This window comes from Ornithorhynchus anatinus, chromosome 4, assembly GCF_004115215.2.
Source record: "Ornithorhynchus anatinus isolate Pmale09 chromosome 4, mOrnAna1.pri.v4, whole genome shotgun sequence".
Taxonomy (NCBI): Eukaryota; Metazoa; Chordata; class Mammalia; order Monotremata; family Ornithorhynchidae; genus Ornithorhynchus; species Ornithorhynchus anatinus.
The window spans coordinates 39967567-39987168 of NC_041731.1; the positions used below are offsets into that span (position 1 = coordinate 39967567).

At 48.8% G+C, this 19602-nt stretch overlaps 2 protein-coding genes and 1 long non-coding RNA gene across 4 annotated transcripts; 2 read left to right on the plus strand and 1 right to left on the minus strand.

Annotated features, from left to right (window-relative positions):
* Nucleotides 1-241: 241 nt before the first annotated feature.
* On the minus strand, nt 242-3484 carry C4H9orf116 (chromosome 4 C9orf116 homolog). The gene is made up of 3 exons (XM_007664610.3): nt 3227-3484; nt 2796-2874; nt 242-661 (listed from the first exon to the last, which is right to left on the minus strand). Exons 1-3 carry the CDS (start codon nt 3433-3435, stop codon nt 473-475), a joined length of 477 nt encoding a protein of 158 aa, XP_007662800.2. The 5' UTR covers nt 3436-3484; the 3' UTR covers nt 242-472.
* A 1-nt stretch (nt 3485) lies between these two features.
* Nucleotides 3486-4028, plus strand: LOC114811142. The gene is made up of 2 exons (XR_003758837.2): nt 3486-3631; nt 3718-4028. It is a non-coding gene; the product is annotated as an uncharacterized LOC114811142 (long non-coding RNA).
* Nucleotides 4029-11652: 7624 nt separating this feature from the next.
* On the plus strand, nt 11653-17816 carry MRPS2 (mitochondrial ribosomal protein S2). Of its 2 annotated transcripts, none has more exons than XM_029062644.2 (4): nt 11653-11755; nt 11949-12080; nt 14303-14432; nt 17169-17816. In XM_029062644.2, the coding sequence occupies exons 1-4, from the start codon at nt 11725-11727 to the stop codon at nt 17686-17688; spliced, it is 813 nt and encodes a 270-aa protein (XP_028918477.1). In that variant the 5' UTR covers nt 11653-11724; the 3' UTR covers nt 17689-17816. The 2 variants fall into 2 exon arrangements, with proteins under 2 accessions (XP_028918477.1, XP_028918476.1); XM_029062643.2 differs by having other exon boundaries at nt 11656-11755; nt 17142-17816.
* Nucleotides 17817-19602: the final 1786 nt, after the last annotated feature.

Here is a 19602-nt window from a genome sequence, read left to right on the forward strand (position 1 = left end):
ACAATCTACATCCTATAATCCAAATTAATGTATTTTTCACCCTCTACTAGTCTGGAGTAAATTGCTTTTTTAAAATTTTGGAATAAGCAAGTGATCTCCTCGGTCTTCCCAGTGTCCGGGTTCCCAGCATCATTTCTGTTCCCTCAGAGTTAAGCTGAATCTGACCCCAATTTCAAATGGTTTCATGGACCCGACACTGCTTGTAGTTGAAGTGTAATCAGAACAATCTAAACTGGGTCTCTTGAACCATCTTGTGTTCTTTATTCCAGGGTTTTCTTCTTAACCAGACTAGGAACGTAGGTATGTTTTTACATCAGTTTTATTTTTTGCCTAGAATTATAGCACGTTTAACTCTGAGGATGCCAAAATCCTCAGGAACTTTAAGGGATGTTGGACTGGGCAGGCTACCATTAAGGGATTATGATCACAGACAGAAATTGAGGTGTACCAGTTGATGACTGGAGACTAGATTTCATTTACAGATAGATGGTTGGCTAACATTGTAACTGGGATGAAAGTTGAACCGATTGTAAAAACTGATTAAGTTATCAGGGCCGGTTACAGAGCTTTTTTCCAAGACGGTGTTAAAGCTGTTATTTCTGTACATTCCACACGTGGCAAGTTGGCTGGAAAAGTGATGTGGAATCGTGTTAAAAGTTGTCTGGAAGAAAAAGGGAAGATTGAAATGAATAATTGGGTAACACTCAGCTTGCTTTAGAAAACCAGTCATCGAAATATCAATTATCGGAACTGACCGGTCAGATCGACGCTAATCTGGATCATCCAAAAAAGGCTGGATAACAGACAAAAAATAAAGTACTTACCCTCCTACTTAGACTGTGAGTCCTGTGTGGTGCAGGGACTGAGTCTAATGTGATTGCATTGTTCCTCCCCAGTACTTAGTAGAGTGCTTGGCATATAGCAAGCACTTCACAAGTAATAATAATAATAATGTAATGCGCTTACATAACAATGTAAGCTTGTTATGCGCGTACTAAGTGCCGAGCTCTGTTCTAAGTGCTGGGGGAGATGCAAGGTGATCAGGTTGTCCCCCTTGGGGCTCACAGTCTTCATCCCCATTTTACAGATGAGGTAGCTGAGCCCCAGAGAAGTGAAGTGACTTGCCCAAACTCAAACAGCTGACAAGTGGCGGAGCCAGGATAATAATAATAATAATAATAATAATAATAATAATAATAATGTTGGTATTTGTTAAGCGCTTACTATGTGCAGGGCACTGTTCTAAGCGCTGGGGGAGACATGGGGGAATCAGGTTGTCCCACATGGGGCTCACAGTCTTAATCCCCATTTTACAGATGAGGTAACTGAGGCCCAGAGAAGTTAAGTGACTTGCCCACAGTCACACAGCTGACAAGTGGCAGAGCCGGGATTCGAACTCATGACCTCTGACTCCAAAGCCCATGCTCTTTCCACTGAGCCACGCTGCATTTATTATTACCACCTGAGAACCAAAGCCAGTTGCTGCTTCTTGGCTGATTTTTCCAAACTCTACAGCTAGTTCAGATAATTTGCTTTCTAGAGCAACTGTGGAATCAGAACATCAGCGATATGGTACTGGATCCGATTAATGGAGCTTTCAGTCCCATAGTAAGTCTCCACAGGCAGGATCAAAAGATTCTTGAAGGGACAGGTGGTTGCCTTCCAATCAGTCAGTGCTATTTATTGAGCGCTTATTGTGTGCAGAGCACTGTATTAAGGGTTTGTAAAAATACCACAGTTCCATTTAGCGCTTTTATTACCAAAGTACCGTATGTTACTTATCTCAGTTTAACCCTTACAACACCACTGCGAGGTAGGGTTTTAGGGAGTCAGGTATAATTATCCCTGTTTTACAGATGGAGAAACTAAGGCGAGGGGAGGTTTAGGGACTTCCCCTAGGTCCCATAATAGACATGAGACAGAGCCAGAATTAGAGTCCAGGTCTTCCAACTTCTAATGCCATGCTGTTCCCACTATGCCATACTGCCTTTCTTCCCTGAAGAGCAGCATAGCTGAGTGGATAGAGCCCGGCCCTGGGAATCAGAAGGACTTAGGTTCTAATCCTGGCTGTGGCACTTGCCCACTGTGGACCTTGGGCAATTCACTTCACTTCTCTGTGCTTCAGTATCTCATCTCTACAGTGGGGGTTAAGACTGTTAGCCCCATGTGGGACAGGGACTGTGTCCAACCCAATTCGATCGTATCCACCCCAGGGCTTGGTACGGTGCCTGGCATATAAGTGCTTCACAAATACCATGATTATGATCATTATTATTGACATTCATCGTACAAAAGCTGGAAGATGTAGCTTTCCCTAAATGTGCTAAACCCTGGAGTAAAAGAAGATAATTAAATCAGACTTCAGTCCCTGTCCTACATGTTTGCTCAGAAAGTCTGGCATTTGCTTCAGGATTTGAAATTTTAACCATGGCCTACTGAGTAGAGCACAGGTCTGGGAGTCAGAAAGACCCGGGTTCTAATCCCGGATCTGCCGCTTGTCTACTATGTGACCTTGGGCAAGTCACTTAACTTCTCTGGGCCTCAGTTCCTTCATCTGTAAAATTGAGATTATGACTGGGAGCCCCATGTGGGCTCACAGACAACCCAGTTACCTGGCATCTGCCCCAGCACTTAAAAGAATGCCTGGCACATGGAAGCTTAACAAATACTATTATTGTTATTACTATTATTGTTGTTATTGTTATTAAAATATTAACATGCATTTCGTCATTTTAGGGTTTTTTCTTCGAGTGACTAGAAAAGGGAAGGAAGATTAATCCTTTCTACATACTTACTGGCATTTCGTGAACAGTTGGGGCTCTGCTTCCATAGGACTGGTTTGCTGTCCTGTATAGTGGATGGGATTCCTTAGTCCTTTGTGATACAAAACACATTTTAGAGTGCATTTGCGTTTTCACCCAGAAGCACTTTGCTGACAGTTTAGTCCACAATAACATTCCAAGCGGAAGGAAAGGGGGACAGCAGAACAATGGGGGAAAGACTCCATGTCCTTAATAGCCCTCAGATTTAGCAGGCCCTCAACTGGCAACCCTAAGCCACAACTGCTCACGCAATCAATGTCAATCATATTTATTGAGCTCTCACTGTATGCACAGAACCATACTCAGCCCTTGGGCGAGTACAATAAAACAGAATTGGTAGACATGTTTCCTGCTACTTAGAACCCCTTCTCAACATCCCGAATGTCCAACGTTAACTCTCTCACCTGTAACCTCGAAAACATCCAGGGTGGTTGAATCTGGCTGGTAAGTTCTCACTCACCAGATAATAGTCACTGGTTTGTGGGGAAGTGACCCCAGCCTGATGGTCACTGGGGCCAGCGACCTGTTGAGGCCGATCCTCGGGCATTTTGCCTTCCTCTTTGGTCAGTAGCTTGTGAAACTGGGAGAAAATGGCAGGGAAAAAGACAGGCATGAAAGGGCCCTGAGGTTTTCCATCTAGCAAACACCCCGTTGCTAAGTGACGGCGGAACCTGGGCTGAGAATAATTTCATCCTTAAAGGCACAGTGCTGGCTTCATCCAGGTCAAGTCGCACAGTTTTGATCTGCGAAGAGGGCTCCATCTCAGTCATATTCATTTCATTCTTCTTGTTAACTGCTCAAGGCCTTTGGTAAGATTTATTTTAGCTTCGGCGAGAAGGAGTGATATAAATTGTGTGCCATTAAGATTCCGTAAACATAGAAAGTTGTCTTTCAGATTCAAAAAGACTCTACTGATGGAGAGAAGTTTCCGTCGCCGTGGGTACGCGACACAGACCGGGGAGTGACCAACATACCCTCATGAGTCGGGTGCCTGTAAATATTGCCCCATCCTGGACTGTTGCATTTGTTATCCTTGGTGCCTGGCACTTTTTGTTTTTAGCGTGTGGGTTCCTAGTCTTCCCCAAACCACTCATCCGCTAGTTGCCATATGCCAGACTGACATCTTCTCTTTTGCTCTCCCAACCATTCACTCTTCCCTCACATTAGTTTGTTTCACCGGGTCATTAAAGAGCTTCTTTCAGCTCACCAAAGAACAACTGTTTGAGTATTTTATAGTCATCCATTGTCCTCATAGGTCCAACCCAAAGAAGGAGTGATTAATCAATCAATTAATTGAGTGCTAACTGTGTACAAAGCGTTGAACTAAGTGCTCGGAGAGTACAGTACAACAGAGTTGGTAGACACGTTCCCAGCCTACAAAAACCGTACGGTCTAGAGGAGGACACAGGCATTAATATAAATACATAAATTAAAGCTATGAACATAAGTTCTGTGGGACTGAGGATGGGTTGAATATCAAGTGCTGAAAGGGTACAGATCCAAGTGCCCAGACAATGGAAAAGGGAAAGAGGGTAGGGAAAATGAAGGTTTAATTGGGGATGACCTCTTGGAGATGTGATTTTAATAAGGCTTTGATAGGCTTTGCAATGGAGGTGCACCTTCAGGAGGGCTTTAGAGATGGAGAGAGATGTGACCTGGCTGGTTTGAAAGTGAAAAGAAGGCACAGGGATAGGTATGAGCATGAGGTTGGATACATTCCCTTGCCTCTGGCCTGGAATACCCTCCCCCTTCTTGATCATCACTCTCCTTACCTTCACAGCCTTATGAAAATCACATCTCCCAGAGGCCTTCCTCCACTAAGAGTTATGTACATGTACTCAGTTTTATGTACATATTCATAATTTATTTCCAGTCTGTCTCCCCATCTAGGCTGTAAGCTCCTGGTGGGTGGGAATCACATCCAACAACTGTGTTGTATGGTACTTTCCCAAGTGCTTATTACAGTGCTCTGCACACAGTAAGTAGGTGGTGTATATGATATGGTGATATTCATATAGTTATTATTCTTTTGCATTCTCCAGCAGCATGATGAGTGAGACCATTTTTCTCTTGCTTTACATGTCTTTGTTGACTAATCATTTCAGAAGTCATTTTATTCATTTGCAATCACTGCAAAAAAAAATTATATTTTAAGGCAGGAGGAATTTTACAAATAAAATTGCTCTCCCAAGAAAAATTATTAAAAAAGCTAAACCATCTTTATATGTTACAATAGTAATAATAATACCATTTATTGGTATTATGTGGCAAGCACTATGTAAAGCCCTGGGGAAGATACAAGATAATCTCGCAGAACGAGGAAGAACATGAATATGTCCTCATTTTACAGATAAGGAAACCGAAGCACAGAGAAGTCATGGTTTGCCCAAGGACAAACATTTTAATCAAATTGTTGGCAGGGGAGGGCATAGATGCAGCTTACAGTTTCCCTTGCATTTCTGGCTTCAGACGAGGGAGCCAAAAACAGATTTAAAGCATTGGGTCAGCCGCAGTCGGTGGTCACAAAACCGTATCTCTGAGCTCTCGGCAGCGGTGACAGATCCCAGTTTGGTAATCATTGAGTACAATACTCAGATTTGCTTAGTAAGGGTTGGATCTTTCCCACTTTATTGTCAAAACCCAGAGGAAAGCAACCCTGTAACGGAACGCCCCTCCCCCATTTTCCAACAACAAAATGTGCAGTTGGCCTTTGGGAGAAAAACAGCAGGAGCATCAGAGGAGGGCCTGTGCAAGGCCCAGGGAGGGCATTTCAGGGGGTAGTGTGATATCTCCAATCATTCGATGGTGTTTTTTGAGTGCTTACTGTGTGAAGAGCACTGAACTAAGCATTCAGGAGAGGACCATACGATCGAGTTGGTAGGCACCACCCTTGCCCGCAAGGAGTTGACACTCTAAAGCTGGGGAGCCAGACAAAATAAATTACAGAAAGGGAAAAATGGACACAAGCCACTTAACTTCTCTGAGCCTCGATTAGCTCATTTGTAAAATGGGGATTAAGACCGTGAGCCCCAAGTGGGACAGAGACTATGTCCATCCTGATTAGCTTCTATCTACCCCAGCACATAGTCCAGTGCCTGGCACTTAGTAAGCACTTAAATATTATTATTAAGTGCTGTGGGGCTGAGGGTGGGGTGAATATCCAGTTCTTAAGGGGTACAGATCCAAGTATATAGGTGACAAGAAAGGGAGAGCGGACAGACAGGGAAATGAAGGTTTAGGGAAGCTCTCCTGGAAGGGATGTGATTTTAGGAGGGTTTTGAAGGTAGGGAGAGACGTGGACTGTCGGCTCTAAAGAAAGGAGGGAGTTCCAGGCCTGAGGGAGAACACGGGCAAGGGGTCAGCGGCGAGATAGATGAGATTGAGCTAAAGAGAGTAAGTTGGTGGTAGAGGAGTGGAGCATACAGGTTGGGTTGTAGTAAAAGATCTGGTAGAAGGGGGAGAGCTGCCTGACTGCCTTCAGACTGGTGGTCAGGAGTTTCTGCTTGATGTATAATCTCTAAAATGGGGCTTAAATTCTCCTCCCTCCTCCTGGAATGTGGGCCCCGGTGTGGGACAGGTGGTGGGACAGGTGTGGCCGGCCTGGTTGTCTCGTGTCTACCCCAGTGCTTGGAGTGGTGTGTGGTGGGAGCTTAACAAGTAAACTTCTCACTCTAGGCTTCAAGGCTCTCCCTCACCTTTCCCCCTCCTACCTCTCCTCCCTTCTCTCTTTCTACCGCCCACCCCGCACGCTCCACTCCTCTGCCGCCCACCTCCTCACCGTCCCTCGGTCTCGCCTATCCCGCCGTCGACCCCCGGGCCACGTCCTCCCACGGTCCCGGAACGCCCTCCCTCCTCACCTCCGCCAAACTCATTCTCTTCCCCTCTTCAAATCCCTACTTAAAGCTCACCTCCTCCAAGAGGCCTTCCCAGACTGACCTCCTCTTTTCCCTCTGCTCCCTCTACCCCCCCTCACCTCTCCGCAGCTAAACCCTCTTCTCCCCCTTTCCCTCTGCTCCTCCCCCTCTCTCGTCCCATCCCCTCAGCACTGTACTCGTCCGCTCAACTGTATATATCTTCATCACCCTGAGATGTACATCACCTTGATTCTATTTATTTGCTATTGTTTTAATGAGATGTTCTTCCCCTCGACTCTATTCATTGCCATTGTTCTTGTCTGTCCGTCTCCCCCGATTAGACTGTAAGCCCGTCGAAGGGCAGGGACCGTCTCTATCTGTTGCCGATTTGTACATTCCAAGCGCTTAGTACAGTGCTCTGCACATAGTAAGTGCTCAATAAATACTAATGAATGAATGAATGAACCATCTTCATTATCATTATTGGAGGTTTCTTAATAGTTGGGAGACCAGACTCCTATCACTGGGCAGATCTGAAACCTTGATAACTGCAGTTGTCTTTACTGCCAAACTACCCCCTTGACCGGTAATTCATTCTATCGGATTTATGGATCGCTTACTGCGTGCTAAGCAGTTGGGAGAGTACAATACAACAATAAACAGACACCTTTCCGGCCCACAACAAACCTGCGGGTGCCGTCCCTCTCTCCGCAGGAATATGCTTGGATTCATTTAAGATATGTGGAGTGGAGCCTCCCTCCTGCCCTCCCTTCCTGGGCTAAACCAGTGTAGGGACATGGAGAGCAAAAGATTACCTTGCATCTACCCCAGCGCTTAGTGCGGTGTCTGGCACATAGGAAGCACTCAGGTACCATTTAAAAAAAAAAAGAAGAGTTAGAATGGCAATTTACCCTGCTGCCCTTCTGCCTAATCCTGGGCACCTATTATTCCCCCCATTCTCCATCTCCCAGCAAGAGTGAGAACCTTTTAGAAGTCACTGTGAACAGACAACTTTTACACCCCTCTAGACTGTAAGCTCATTGTGGTCAGGGAATGCTGCCTGTTAAATTGTTATACGCTACTCTCCCGAGCGCTTAGTGCAGCACTCTGCACATAGTAAACACTCAATAAGTTTGACTCTCTGGTTTCCCCCTCAACAAGCGGGATCCCACAGAACCCAATAAAAATGTTTGTAATGTTTCAACCAATGGGATTTATTGAGGGTTACTAATAATAATAATAATGTTGGTATTTGTTAAGCGCTTACTATGTGCAGAGCACTGTTCTAAGCGCTGGAGTAAATACAGGGTAATCAGGTTGTCCCATGTGAGGCTCACAGTCTTCATCTCCATTTTACAGATGAGGTAACTGAAGCACAGAGAGGTTAAGTGACTTGCCCAGTCACACAGCTGACAAGTGGCAGATCCTGGATTCGAACCCATGATCTCTGACTCCCAAGCCCGGGCTCTTTCCACTGAGCCACGCTGCTTACTAGGTGCAAAGCACTAAACTAAGCACTTGGGGAGTACAATACAATAGAATTAGCTGGCATTTTCCCCGCTCATAACGAGCTTACAGCCTAGAGGGGGAGACAGACATGAACATGAATAAATTAGTAATGTATAATATATAATTTAAAGAGACCTACATAAGTTCTGTGGGGTTGGGGGGTGGAATGACTATCAGATGGCCAAAGCTCACACATCTAAAGTGCATAGATGATGCAGAAGGGGGAGGGAGCTGGGGAAAAGTGGGGGTTAATCATCAGAGAAGGCTTCTTGGAGGAAATGAGACTTGCTCATTTGTATATATTTTTATTACCCTATTTATTTTGTTAATGAGGTGTACATCCCCTTGATTCTATTTATCGTGATTAAGTTGTCTTGTTTTTGTCCATCTGTCTCCCCCGATTAGACTGTAAGCCCATCATTGCGCAGGGATTGTCTCTGTCTGTTGCTGAATTGTATATTCCAAGCGCTTAGTACAGTGCTCTGCACATAGTAAGCGCTCAATAAATACTATTGAATGAATTAATTAATAATAATGCTTTAAAGGTGGGGAAAGGGGCATATGGAGGGGGAAGGAGTTCCAAGCCCGGGAGAGGATGTGGGAAAGGGGTCGGCGGTGAGATAGTCGAAATCGGGGCAGAGTGAGTAAGATGGCACTAGTGGAGTGGAATGTGCAGGTTGGGCTGTAGTAGGAGAGTAGCGAGGTGAGATATGCCAAGGGTAAGGAGTTTCTGTTTGGTGTGGAGGTGGATGGGCAGCCATCGGAGGTTCTTGAGGAGTGGGGATGGGCAAACTGAACGTTTTTGTTGATAAATGACTTCTTCAGCAGAGTGAAGTATGGAGTGAAGTGGGGAGAGACAGGAGGCCGGGAGGTCAGTGAGGAGGCAGATGCAGTAATCCAGTTGGGATAAGATAAGTGTTTGGATCAGCTGATCATTCATTCATTCAATAGTATTTATTGAGCGCTTACTATGTGCAGAGCACTGTACTAAGCGCTTGGAATGTACAAATCAGTGAGAGATAGAGATAAATCAGCTTGGAGGCCCATACTAAGGGTTAAACCCTTACTATCAATCAGTGGTATTTATCGAGCACTTACTATTTGCAGAGTACTGTACTAAGTGCTTGGAAGAGAAGGAGCGTGGCTCAGTGGAAAGAGCACGGGCTTAGGAGTCAGAGGTCATGGATTCTAATCCTGGCTCTGCCACTTGTCAGCTGTGTGACTTTGGACAAGTCACTTAACTTCTCTCTGCCTCTGTTACCTCATCTATAAAATGGGGATTAAGACTGTGAGCCCCACATGGGACAATCTCATTACCTTGTATCCCCCCAGTGCTTAGAGCAGTGCTTGGCACATAGTTACGGTGTAACAAATATCATCATCATCATTATTATTGCAACAGAATTAGCAGTCATGTTCCCTGGCAATCAGTAAATTGTATTTATTGAGGGCTTACTGTGTGCAGAGCACTGTATAAAGTGCTTGGGAGAGTGCGCTATAACAGTACAACGGAAACATTCCACAATGAGCCTACAGTCTAGAGGAGGAGACAGACTTTAAAATAAATTTCAGATATGGACATAAAAGTGCTGTGGGGTGAGGCTAGGAGGGAGAATGAATAAAGGGAGCAAGTCAGGGCAGAAGGGAGTGAAAGTAGAGTAGAAGAGGGCTTAGTCAGGGAAGGCCTCTTGGAGGAGATGCGCCTTCAATAAGTCTTTGAAGAACGGGAACGTAATTGTCTGTTCCCTGCCCATAACAAGCTCACTAGGTGCCAAGACCTCAGGAGAAGCCCTGTGACACAGGCCAGAAATGTTTTCAAGTTGAAAATTCCTATTTCCATATCAGCGTGCTCGGATAGAGGGTGCCTTGTGATGGGATTGTACCTTTCCCTGCTGCAAAGCTCCTTTTTTTAACCGCAGGCAGGCCTACAGCGAGAGCAGCGTGACAGTAGAAAGAGCCCAGACTTGGAAGTCAGAGGTCATGGGTTCTAATCCCAGCTCCGCCACATCAACTCTGTGACCTTGGGCAAGTCACTTAACTTCTCTGTGCCTGTTACCTCATCTGTCAAATGGGGATGAAGACTGTGAGACCCACTTGGGACAACCTGATTACTATGTATCTACCCCAGCGCTTAGGGAGTGCTTGCCACATAGTAAGTGCTTTAAAAATACCATAATAGTACTAAAATGGGGATGAAGACTGTGAGCCCACGTGGAACAACCTCATGACCTTGTATCTCCCCCAGTGCCTAGAACAGTGCTTGCCACATAGTAAGGTGCTTAACAACTACCATAATAATAATAATAACAAATGCCATCATCATCACATGGCTCAGTGGCAAGAGCCCGGGCTGGGGATTCAGAGGTCATGGGTTCGAATTCCGGCTCTGCCACTTGTCAATTGTGACTGTGGGCAAGTCACTTCACTTCTCGGTGCCTCAGTTCCTTCATCTGGAAAATGGGGATGAAGACTGGGAGCCTCACGTGGGACAACCGGATTACCCCAGCGCTTAGAACTCTGCACAGAGTAAGCGCTTAAGAAATCCCAACATTATTATCAGTAGAGAAGCAGCGTGGCTCAGTGGCAAGAGCTTGGGAGTCAGATGTCATGGGTTCGAATCCCTGCTCTACCACTTGTCAGCTGTGTGACTGTGGGCAAGTCACTTCTCTGTGCCTCAGTTACCTCATCTGTAAAATGGGGGCTAAGACTGTGACTGTGGGACAACCTAATGCCCCTGTATCTCTCCCAGCGCTTAGAACAGTGCTCTGCACAGAGCAAGCGCTGAAGAAATCCCAACATTATTATCAGTAAAGAAGCAGCGTGGCTGAGTGGAAAGAGCCCGGGCTGGGGAGTCAGAGGTCATGGGTTCGAATCCCAGCTCTACCACTTGTCAGCTGTGTGACTGTGGGCAAGTCACTTCTCTGGGCCTCAGTTCCCTCATCTGTAAAATGGGGACTGTGACTGTGGGACCAGCTGATGACCCTGTATCTCCCCCAGCGCTTAGAATTCATCCCCTTGATTCTATTTATTGCTGTTTATTGCTATTGTTCTTGTCTGTCCTGATTAGACTGTAAGCCCATCAAAGGGCAGGGACTGTATCTGTTACTGAGTTGTCCATTCCAAGCGCTTAGTCCAGGGCTCTGCACATAGTAAGCGCTCAATAAGTACTATTGGATGGATGGATGGATGGATGGATGGATGGATGGATGGATGAATGAATGAATGAATGAATGAATGAATGAATGAATGAATGAATGAATGAATGAATGAATGAATGAACAGTGCTCTGCGCCTAGTAAGCGCTTAACAGTCAAATTAGACGCTGCGAGCCCCGAAGGGGCAGGGCGGCGCTCGGTGCAGTGGGTCCTCCCGGCCGGCAGGGGGCGAGCGGCGCGGGGAGGAGGCCTCTCTGGGCCGGTCGCCTCTCGCTGTTCCCGGCGGAGGGATCCGGGCTCGGGGTGCTGCGGCCCGGCGACGTGTGCCGTGCTGCGGTCCCCACGTAGTGACCTTCCGCCGGCCAGTCCTGCCCAGTCCCCGCCATGGCCCCGCTGCCCCTCGTGCTGCAGGCAGGTGAGGAAAGGCTCGTGTGTGTGTGTGTGTGTGTGGGGGGGCTGGGCGTCCTCCCTCCCTCCCTCCCTCCGCCCGGGCCGGGTCGCTCCCAAGCGCTTAGCGCAGTGCTCTGCGCACAGCAAGGGCTCGATCGGATTGATTGATTGATTGATTGATTGATTGATTGGCGGGGGGGTGTGTGTGTCTTTCTCAGCCGCCCCGGCGAGACTTGCGTGGCTGGAGTTGGTGTTGAAGGCCCGTGCGGGGCCGCCCCTCGCCCCACGCCTCTTTGCCACGGCTGCCGTCGCCGAACCCAACACCCACCGCCCCAAGGAACAACGCACCGGTAAAAAACCGAACCCTACCCTACCTTGGCCTCCCCTTCCTTCCCCTGCCCATCCCTCCCTTCCCCTCCTCTCCCTTGCCTTCCCTTCCCCTCCCTTGTCCATCCCTCCCTTCCCTCCCCCTCCCCTCCTATTCCTTCCTTTCCCCTCTCTTGCCCATCCCTTCTCCTCCCTTGCTCATCCCTCCCTTGCCCTTCCCTCCCTTCCCCTCCCCTCCTTTGCCCTTCCCTTCCCCTCCCTTGCCCATCCCTCTCTTCCCTTTCCCTCCCCTTCCCCTCTCTTCCCTTTCCCTCCCCTTCCCCTCCCTTGCCCTTCCCCTCCCTTGACCTTCCCCTCCCTTGCCCTTCCCTCCCTTGCCCTTCCCTTCCTTCCTTCCCCTCCTCTCCCTTGCCCATCCCTTTCCTTGCCCATCCCTCCCTTGCCCATCCCTCCCTTGTCCATCCCTCCATTGCCTATCCCTCCCTTGCCCTTTCCTCCCTTCCCCTCCCCTCCTCTCCCTTCCCCTCCCTTCCTCTCCCTTGCCTTTCCCTCCCCCCCCTTTCCCTTACTCCTCCGTTCCCCATGCTTGCCTTGCTCTCCTTTCTCTTGCCCTTCCCTCCCTTGCCTTCCTCTCCCTTGCCCTTCCCCCCCCCCCCCCCCCGCCCTCCTTTCCCTTGCTCTTCCATTCCCCATGCTTGCCCTTCCATCCCTTGCTCTCCTTTCTCTTGCCCTTCCCTCCCTTGCCTTCCTCTCCCTTGCCCTTCCCCCCCCCCCCCCCCGCCCTCCTTTCCCTTGCTCTTCCATTCCCCATGCTTGCCCTTCCATCCCTTGCTCTCCTTTCACTTGCCCTTCCCTCCCTTGCCTTCCTCTCCCTTGCCCTTTCCTTCCCTCCCTTGCCCATTCCTCCCATTCCCTCCTCTTCCTTGCCCTTCCCTTTCCCTCCCTTCCCCTTCTCTTCCCTTGCCCTCCTCTCCCTTCCCCTCCCCTCCCATGGCCCCTCCTTCCTTCCCCTCCCTTAAATTCCTTTTGTTTTGTTGTCTGCCTCCCCCTTCTAGACTGTGAGTAGGGATTGTCTCTGTTGCCAAATTGTACTTTCCAAGTGTTTAATACAGTGTTCTGCATACAGTGAGCACTCAATAAATACGGTCAAATAAAAGAATGAATAATAATGATGGTATTTGTTAAATGCTTACCATGTGCCAGGCGCTGGGGTGGATACAAGGCAATCAGGTTGTACCACACGGGGCTCACAGTCTTGGTGCCCATTTGACAGATGAGGTAACTGAGGTGCAGTGAAGCCCAGGGTCACGCAGCAGACAAGTGGCGAAGCTGGGATTAGAACCCACACCCTCTTGACTCCCAAGCCTGGAGCCTTGCCACTAGGCCGTGCTGCTTCTTTCTCCTTACCTCACCTCCTTTTTCCTCCACTTCCTTCCCCCCTTCTCCCCTGGACTCCCCTCCACCTTCCTCCCTTACCTTCCCCTCCCTATCCTCACCTTCTTTCCACCAATTCCTTCCTTCCCTTCCTTTCCCTTCCCTTCCTTCCTTCCCCTTCCCTCCTCATCCCTTCCCTTCCCCTTCAGGTAGGAAGCTGAGGGCCCTGCCGGAATCTCATTTCTCAAAGGAGAGTCGAGGCCGCAGGCTGCGGAAAAAGTTTTGGTCCCAACTCTGCCCGTGGCCTAGTACGTGACCCAGCGTTCCCTGCGCCTCGATTTCCTCACCTGTAAAATGGGGATAAGATGCCTTCTCTCCCTCTCTCTTAGACTGTAAACCCTGTGTGGTATAGGAAGGATCAGGCTCCTTGCCATGTATGTAGTCCAGATTAAGAGGGTCAGCAGAAAGCCCTGCCTACCTCCGAGTCTCGGAGACGGTGACCTCTCCAAGATTTCCAGGAGACAGAGGGACAACAGGTTAAGAAATGGCCAATTTTGGAAAGTTTTGTGAAACAAGGCCACTTTCTCTCTGATTTAAAGTTTTAGGGGACCAGGACAGATGTCCTCTTGAGGTGCCTTCCAGCTGATTCTGATTAGAACTTTTGGAAAATTAGTATTTGGATGAGTTTTTAAGTTTCCAGGGCCCCGCTTTTTCTTTCATCCATCCCGTCCCTCGAATGCATCTGTGCTGTGCGGTGTTCAGCTAGGACCCAGTAAAGTCATTTTGCTGTGATTATTGGATTGATTTTTGTCCTAGCTGCAAGAATCTAGTGATCCCGGGTTAACCTTGTGCCATCGTGCCTCCCTGTTAGATATCCATGACAAGATTTTGGCCGAACCCCTCAAGCACCCAGACTTCTTCAACGTAAAGGAACTCTTCTCCTTGAAAACGCTCTTTGACGCCCGGATGCACTTGGGACACAAAAAGGGCTGCCGGCACAGGTCTGTTCAATTTTTGTCCATGGGCAGACTTGCAAAGGGAACATCTCTTTGGCAAGAACCGGGGAGGGGGGTTCCTGCCTAAAATACCACAACCTAAGCATGAGAGTAACTCTAAATTCCACCAACCTCTACAGGAGAAATCCTGTGCCTCTTAATGCAATACGGAAAAGGAATTAGACTGGGAGCAAAGAGTCCGTCATTTGTATTCATTGAGCGCTTATTGTATGCAGAGCACTGTACTAAGCACTTAGAGAGTACAATATAACAATAAACAGACACATTCCCTGCCCACAGTGAGCTTAGAGTCCTCTAGAGGAGGCCCGGGTTCGAGCTACCATCGCTTCCAGCCGCGAACTAACTTAGACTGGCCCAGGGCAGGATACTGAACGCCATTTCACTTGGTTCCCACAGGGTGATGAGGAAGGGGCAGGTTATTACGAGAAGCAGCGTGGCTCAGTGGAAAGAGCACGGGCTTGGGAGTCAGAGGGCACGGGTTCTGATCTCCGCTCCACCACCTGTCTGCTGTGTGACCTTGGACAATCCACTTAACTTCTCTGGGCCTCAGTTACCTCATCTGTAAAATGGGGATTAAGACCGTGAACCCTATGTGGGACAACCTGATGACCTTGTATCCCCTCCCCCCCGTGCTTAGAACAGTGCTTGGCACATAGTAAGCGCTTAACAAATACCGTAATTATTATTATGATGGACAGATTGGTGGCATTTATTGTCAAGGCTGTTGAATCCCGCCTCTGCCATGTGTCTCTTGTGTCACCTTGGACAAATCACTTCTCTGTGCCTCAGTTACCTCATTGGTAAAATGGGGATTAAGAGTGTGAGCCCCATGTGGGACAGGGACTATGTCCAACCTGATTACCTTGTATCTACCGCAGCGCTTAGAACAGTGCTTGGCACATAGTAAGCACTTAACAAATACTATAATAATACTATTATTTTGGCTTGAAGGCAGTTAGGAAGCGAAGGTGTATTCTCCATGTGGCATGAACCTGTTTGAAATCATTGTGACTCGGCATCAGAAGAAATGGTTGTGAGCATTTGTGTGGCCATCAGCTATTTCTCTGTAGTTTATTTGATTATTTCCTTCAAGGCTCACTTCTGCTTTTATCATTTATACTAGTACTGGTATTTATTGAGCACTCACTTGGTACGGCACACTGATGATGCCAATAATAATTGTGGTATTTGTTAAGCGCTTCCTCTGTGTCAGGCACTGTACTGAATGCTGCCGTAGATAACAAGATAATCGGGTTGGACAAAGTCCCTGTCCCACACTGGGGTTCACAGTCTTAATCCCCATTTTTCAGATGAGGTACCTGAGGCCCAAAGAAGTGAAGTGACAGCTGACAAGTGGCAGGGCTGGGATCAGAACCCAGGTCCTTCTGACTCCCAGGCCCGCGCTCTGTCCACTAGGCACAACGTGTTCTAGATGCTTAGGAAGTGTAGGATGAAGAAGTGACACTTCCCTGCCCGGAAGAGCTCACACCAGTGAGGGAGACAAATGTTCAAGTATTTTCAGGCGTGGTCAGAGTAGAGTTGAAGGTTCCGGTGGATAAGCACACGAGACTCATGGGGTGGTTATAAAGAAGTTCATAAGGACTATCTCGGTGGGTTTATACATCCAACACACCAGTTGGCTATTGGGTTTATACTGCATGAGGTTACGGCGAGATCAACTGGGGAAGGCTCGTTGGGAGAGATGTGATTTTAGGAGGTCTTGGAATGGGGGAGCCCTGGCTTCGTTCAGTTCGGAGCACTCACTGCGTGCAGAGCACTGTACTGAGCGCTTGGGAGAGTACAGTTCAACAGAGTTCCCTGCCCACGGCACGTTTACGGTCTAGAGGGGAAGGTAGACATTAGTATAAATAAATAAATGATACGCCCAGAACGTGGGCCAGGATGGTAACAGTTTGGGTAGAGAGCAAGGGGCAAATCCAGAAAATGTGAAGAAGGAATGGGTGGGATTTGGCTGTGGATTGTATGTGGGAGTCGCGGATGACCCCAAGGTTGCAGGCTTCTGGGTCAGGTAGCATGGAGATGGTGTCAGCGGTCGGGCAGGGCAAAGTGGTCTCTCTTTATTGCTGAATCGTACTTTCCTAGCGCTTAGTGCAGTGCTCTGCACACAGTAAGCGCCCAATAAATACGATTGAAAGAAAGTTAGGACGGGTGGGTTTTGCGGGGAAAGGTGAGTTCCGTTCGAGACATATTGAGGTCTAGGTGCCAGTCCGACATCCGAACGGGTTTCGCCGCAGAGGACGAGGAGGTGTGGGATCGCAAGACGGGTGAGGGGTCGGGGATGATGAGGAGGAGGAGGAGGAGGAGGCAGGTTTGGGAACGGGCCACATAAAGGGGGCAACTGAGGCGGCGTGAGCGGAGGTGCTCCTCGAGACTACCCTTCGAACGGGAAATGTAAGGGAGGCAAAACGGAGCCAGTAAGAGGGTGAGAAGCGGAGGAAGAGGCCGCGAACGGAGGCTGAAGTTGGGCAGCTTCGGGCCACGTCCACTCGGGGACGGGAACCGCGTCTTTCACCTCTGATGAAAGACCTCACTCCCGTCACCGAGCTCCGCACACGGGAGGCGCTCAAACGGTGCCGACGGCGGGGACGGCTACTAGCTCTCGTGCCCGCCCGGTTGCCGACCGACAACTCTCTGTTGTTTTTTGGGGGGCTGTGGGGCGCCCTCGGCCCGCAGGTTTATGGAGCCGTATATCTTCGGCAGCCGCTTGGAGCAGGACATCATCGACTTGGACCAGACGGCCCAGCACCTGCAGCTGGCCCTGAACTTCACCGCCCACGTCGCCTACCGCCGAGGGATCATCCTGTTCGTCTCCCGCAACCGACAGTTCACGCACCTGGTGGAGGCGACGGCCCGGGACTGCGGGGAGTACGCCCACGCCCGCTACTTCAAGGGCGGCCTGCTGACCAACGCGGCCATCCAGTACAGCCCCGACGTCCGGCTCCCGGACCTGATCGTCTTCGTCAACACGCTCAACAACGTGTTCGAGCAGCACGTGGCGGTGCGGGACGCCGCCAAGATGAACATCCCCACCGTGGGCCTCGTGGACACCAACTGCAACCCCTGCCTCCTCACCTACCCCGTGCCGGGCAACGACGACTCGCCGGCCTCCGTGGAGCTCTTCTGCCGGCTCTTTAAAACCACCGTCAACCGGGCCAAGGACAAGCGGAAACAAATGGAGATGCTGCACAGGCCCCCGGGCCCCCCGGGGGCCGCCGCCTAGGGAGTCGGGGGTCGCGGGGAAATGGGAGGGCGTCGCCGTCTGGTTTCCTGACACTGAACCCACACGAGACCTGGTCGGAGGGGCTCCGTACCCTCCCCGCAATAAAAAAAAAAACTTCCTCTTTTCAAGTCTGTTAATACTTCCTGAACCGATCGGTGGTATTTATTTAATCCGTTAGTGGTACGTCTTCAGGGTTTACTATGTGCAGAGGAGTCAGTTGAATTTATTGAGCACTTACTGGGTGTGCCGAGCCCTGTACCAAGCACTTGGGAGAGTGTAACGGAAACATTCCCTGCCCACCACATGCTTGCGGTCACTGTATAATAATAATAATGTTGGTGTTTGTTAAGCGCTTGCTAACTGTTCTAAGCACTGGGGGAGATACAGGGTCATCAGGTTGTCCCACGTGAGGCTCACAGTCTTCATCCCCGTTTTACAGATGAGGTAACAACTTTATGAACTCTTGGGAGAGTACAGTACAACAGAAGTAATAATTTTGGTATTTGTTAAGCGCTTACTATGTGCCAAGCACTGTTCTAAGTGCTGGGTAGATATAAGGTAATCAGGTTGTCCCCCGTGGGGCTCACAGTCTTAATCCCCATTTTCCAGATGAAGTAATTGAGGCGCAGAGAAGTTAAGTGACTTGCCCAAAGTCACACAGCTGATAAGTGGCGGAGCTGGGATTAGAACCCACGACCTCTGACTCCCAAGCCCCTGCTCTTTCCGCTGAGCCACACTACCTCTCTATGAGAGGTGGGGTTATTGCCTGCCCACAGGGAGCTTACTGACCAGAGAAACAACGTGACCTGTGGAAAGAACAAAGGCCTGGGTGTCAGGACCTGGGTACAAATCCCGACCCCACCACTTGTATACTTTGGGACCTGAGGCAAATCATTTAATATCTCTGGGCCTCAGTTCCCTCATCCGTAAAATGGGGATTCAATACCTCTTCTCCCTCCTACTTAAGCTGTGAGCCCCGTGTGGGACCTGATGATCTCTCATTTGCCACGGTGCTTGGCACAGAGTAAGTACTTAAATACAATTGCAGCGTGGGTCAGTGGAAGGAGCACGGGCTGGGGAGTCAGATCATGGGTTCGAATTCTGCCCCTGCCACTCGTCAGCTGTGTGACTTTTTGAGCAAGTCACTTTTCTTTGCCTCAGTTTCCTCATCTGTAAAATGGGGATAAAGACTGCGAGCCCCACGGGGGGACAACCTGATCACCTTGTATCCCCTCATCGCTTAGAACAGTGCTTTGCACATAGTAAGCGCTTAACAAATACCAGCATTACTATTATTCTTACTACTAGATGGGGAGATGGGTATTAAAATAAATTACAGATGGCTATGTACATAAGTGATGGGGGGCTGGAGAAGAGAAGGATTTCAAAGTGGTCAGGGGGATGGACCCATGTGTAAAGGCAGGGGAAGTGGGGGCTTAGTCGGGGAAGGCCTCTTGGAGAAGTGATTTTGGGAGCGCTTTGAGGATGGGGAGGGAGGGACAAGGGATACTTTGAGGACTTACCCTATGCTACGGTACTAAGGGCTCAGTAAGATGCAATTCAACAGGATTAGCAGCCGTTCCCTGCCCGTAGCGAGCTTCAGAGAACATCCTAATTCCTTGAGTCATACTCAACGTGGCTTAAATGTTCAATCATTTCTCGGACTCAATTTTGTAAGAAATTGATAAGGAAAACGGGTTTAATACAGTAACCTAAAAATATGTACGTAAAACTCACTGATCACCTAGATCTTATCTTTAAGGGAAATGAATGTCTGAGGTATATTATATCTGAAGGGACAGATAAAAGTTTCTGTCTCCCTTCAGGAGACGTCTTTCAGTCTGCACTTGCCTGCTGAACCCAGTTTAAAATGGGTGGTTTTAATTTCAGTTGTACTTTATTGTGCACTAAAAT

Coding starts and splice junctions, on each gene's coding strand:
- C4H9orf116 (XM_007664610.3), bottom strand. CDS start 3,435: ATGCCTGTCTTTTTCCCTGCCATTTTCTCCCAGTTTCACAAGCTACTG. Junction 2,875..3,226: donor GGATGTTTTCGAGGTTACAG/GTGAGAGAGTTA, acceptor TGTATCACAAAG/GACTAAGGAATCCCATCCAC. Junction 662..2,795: donor CAACTGTTCACGAAATGCCA/GTAAGTATGTAG, acceptor TTTTTCTTCCAG/ACAACTTTTAACACGATTCC.
- MRPS2 (XM_029062643.2), top strand. CDS start 11,725: ATGGCCCCGCTGCCCCTCGTGCTGCAGGCAG. Junction 11,756..11,948: donor GCCCCTCGTGCTGCAGGCAG/GTGAGGAAAGGC, acceptor TGTCTTTCTCAG/CCGCCCCGGCGAGACTTGCG. Junction 12,081..14,302: donor CCCCAAGGAACAACGCACCG/GTAAAAAACCGA, acceptor CCTCCCTGTTAG/ATATCCATGACAAGATTTTG.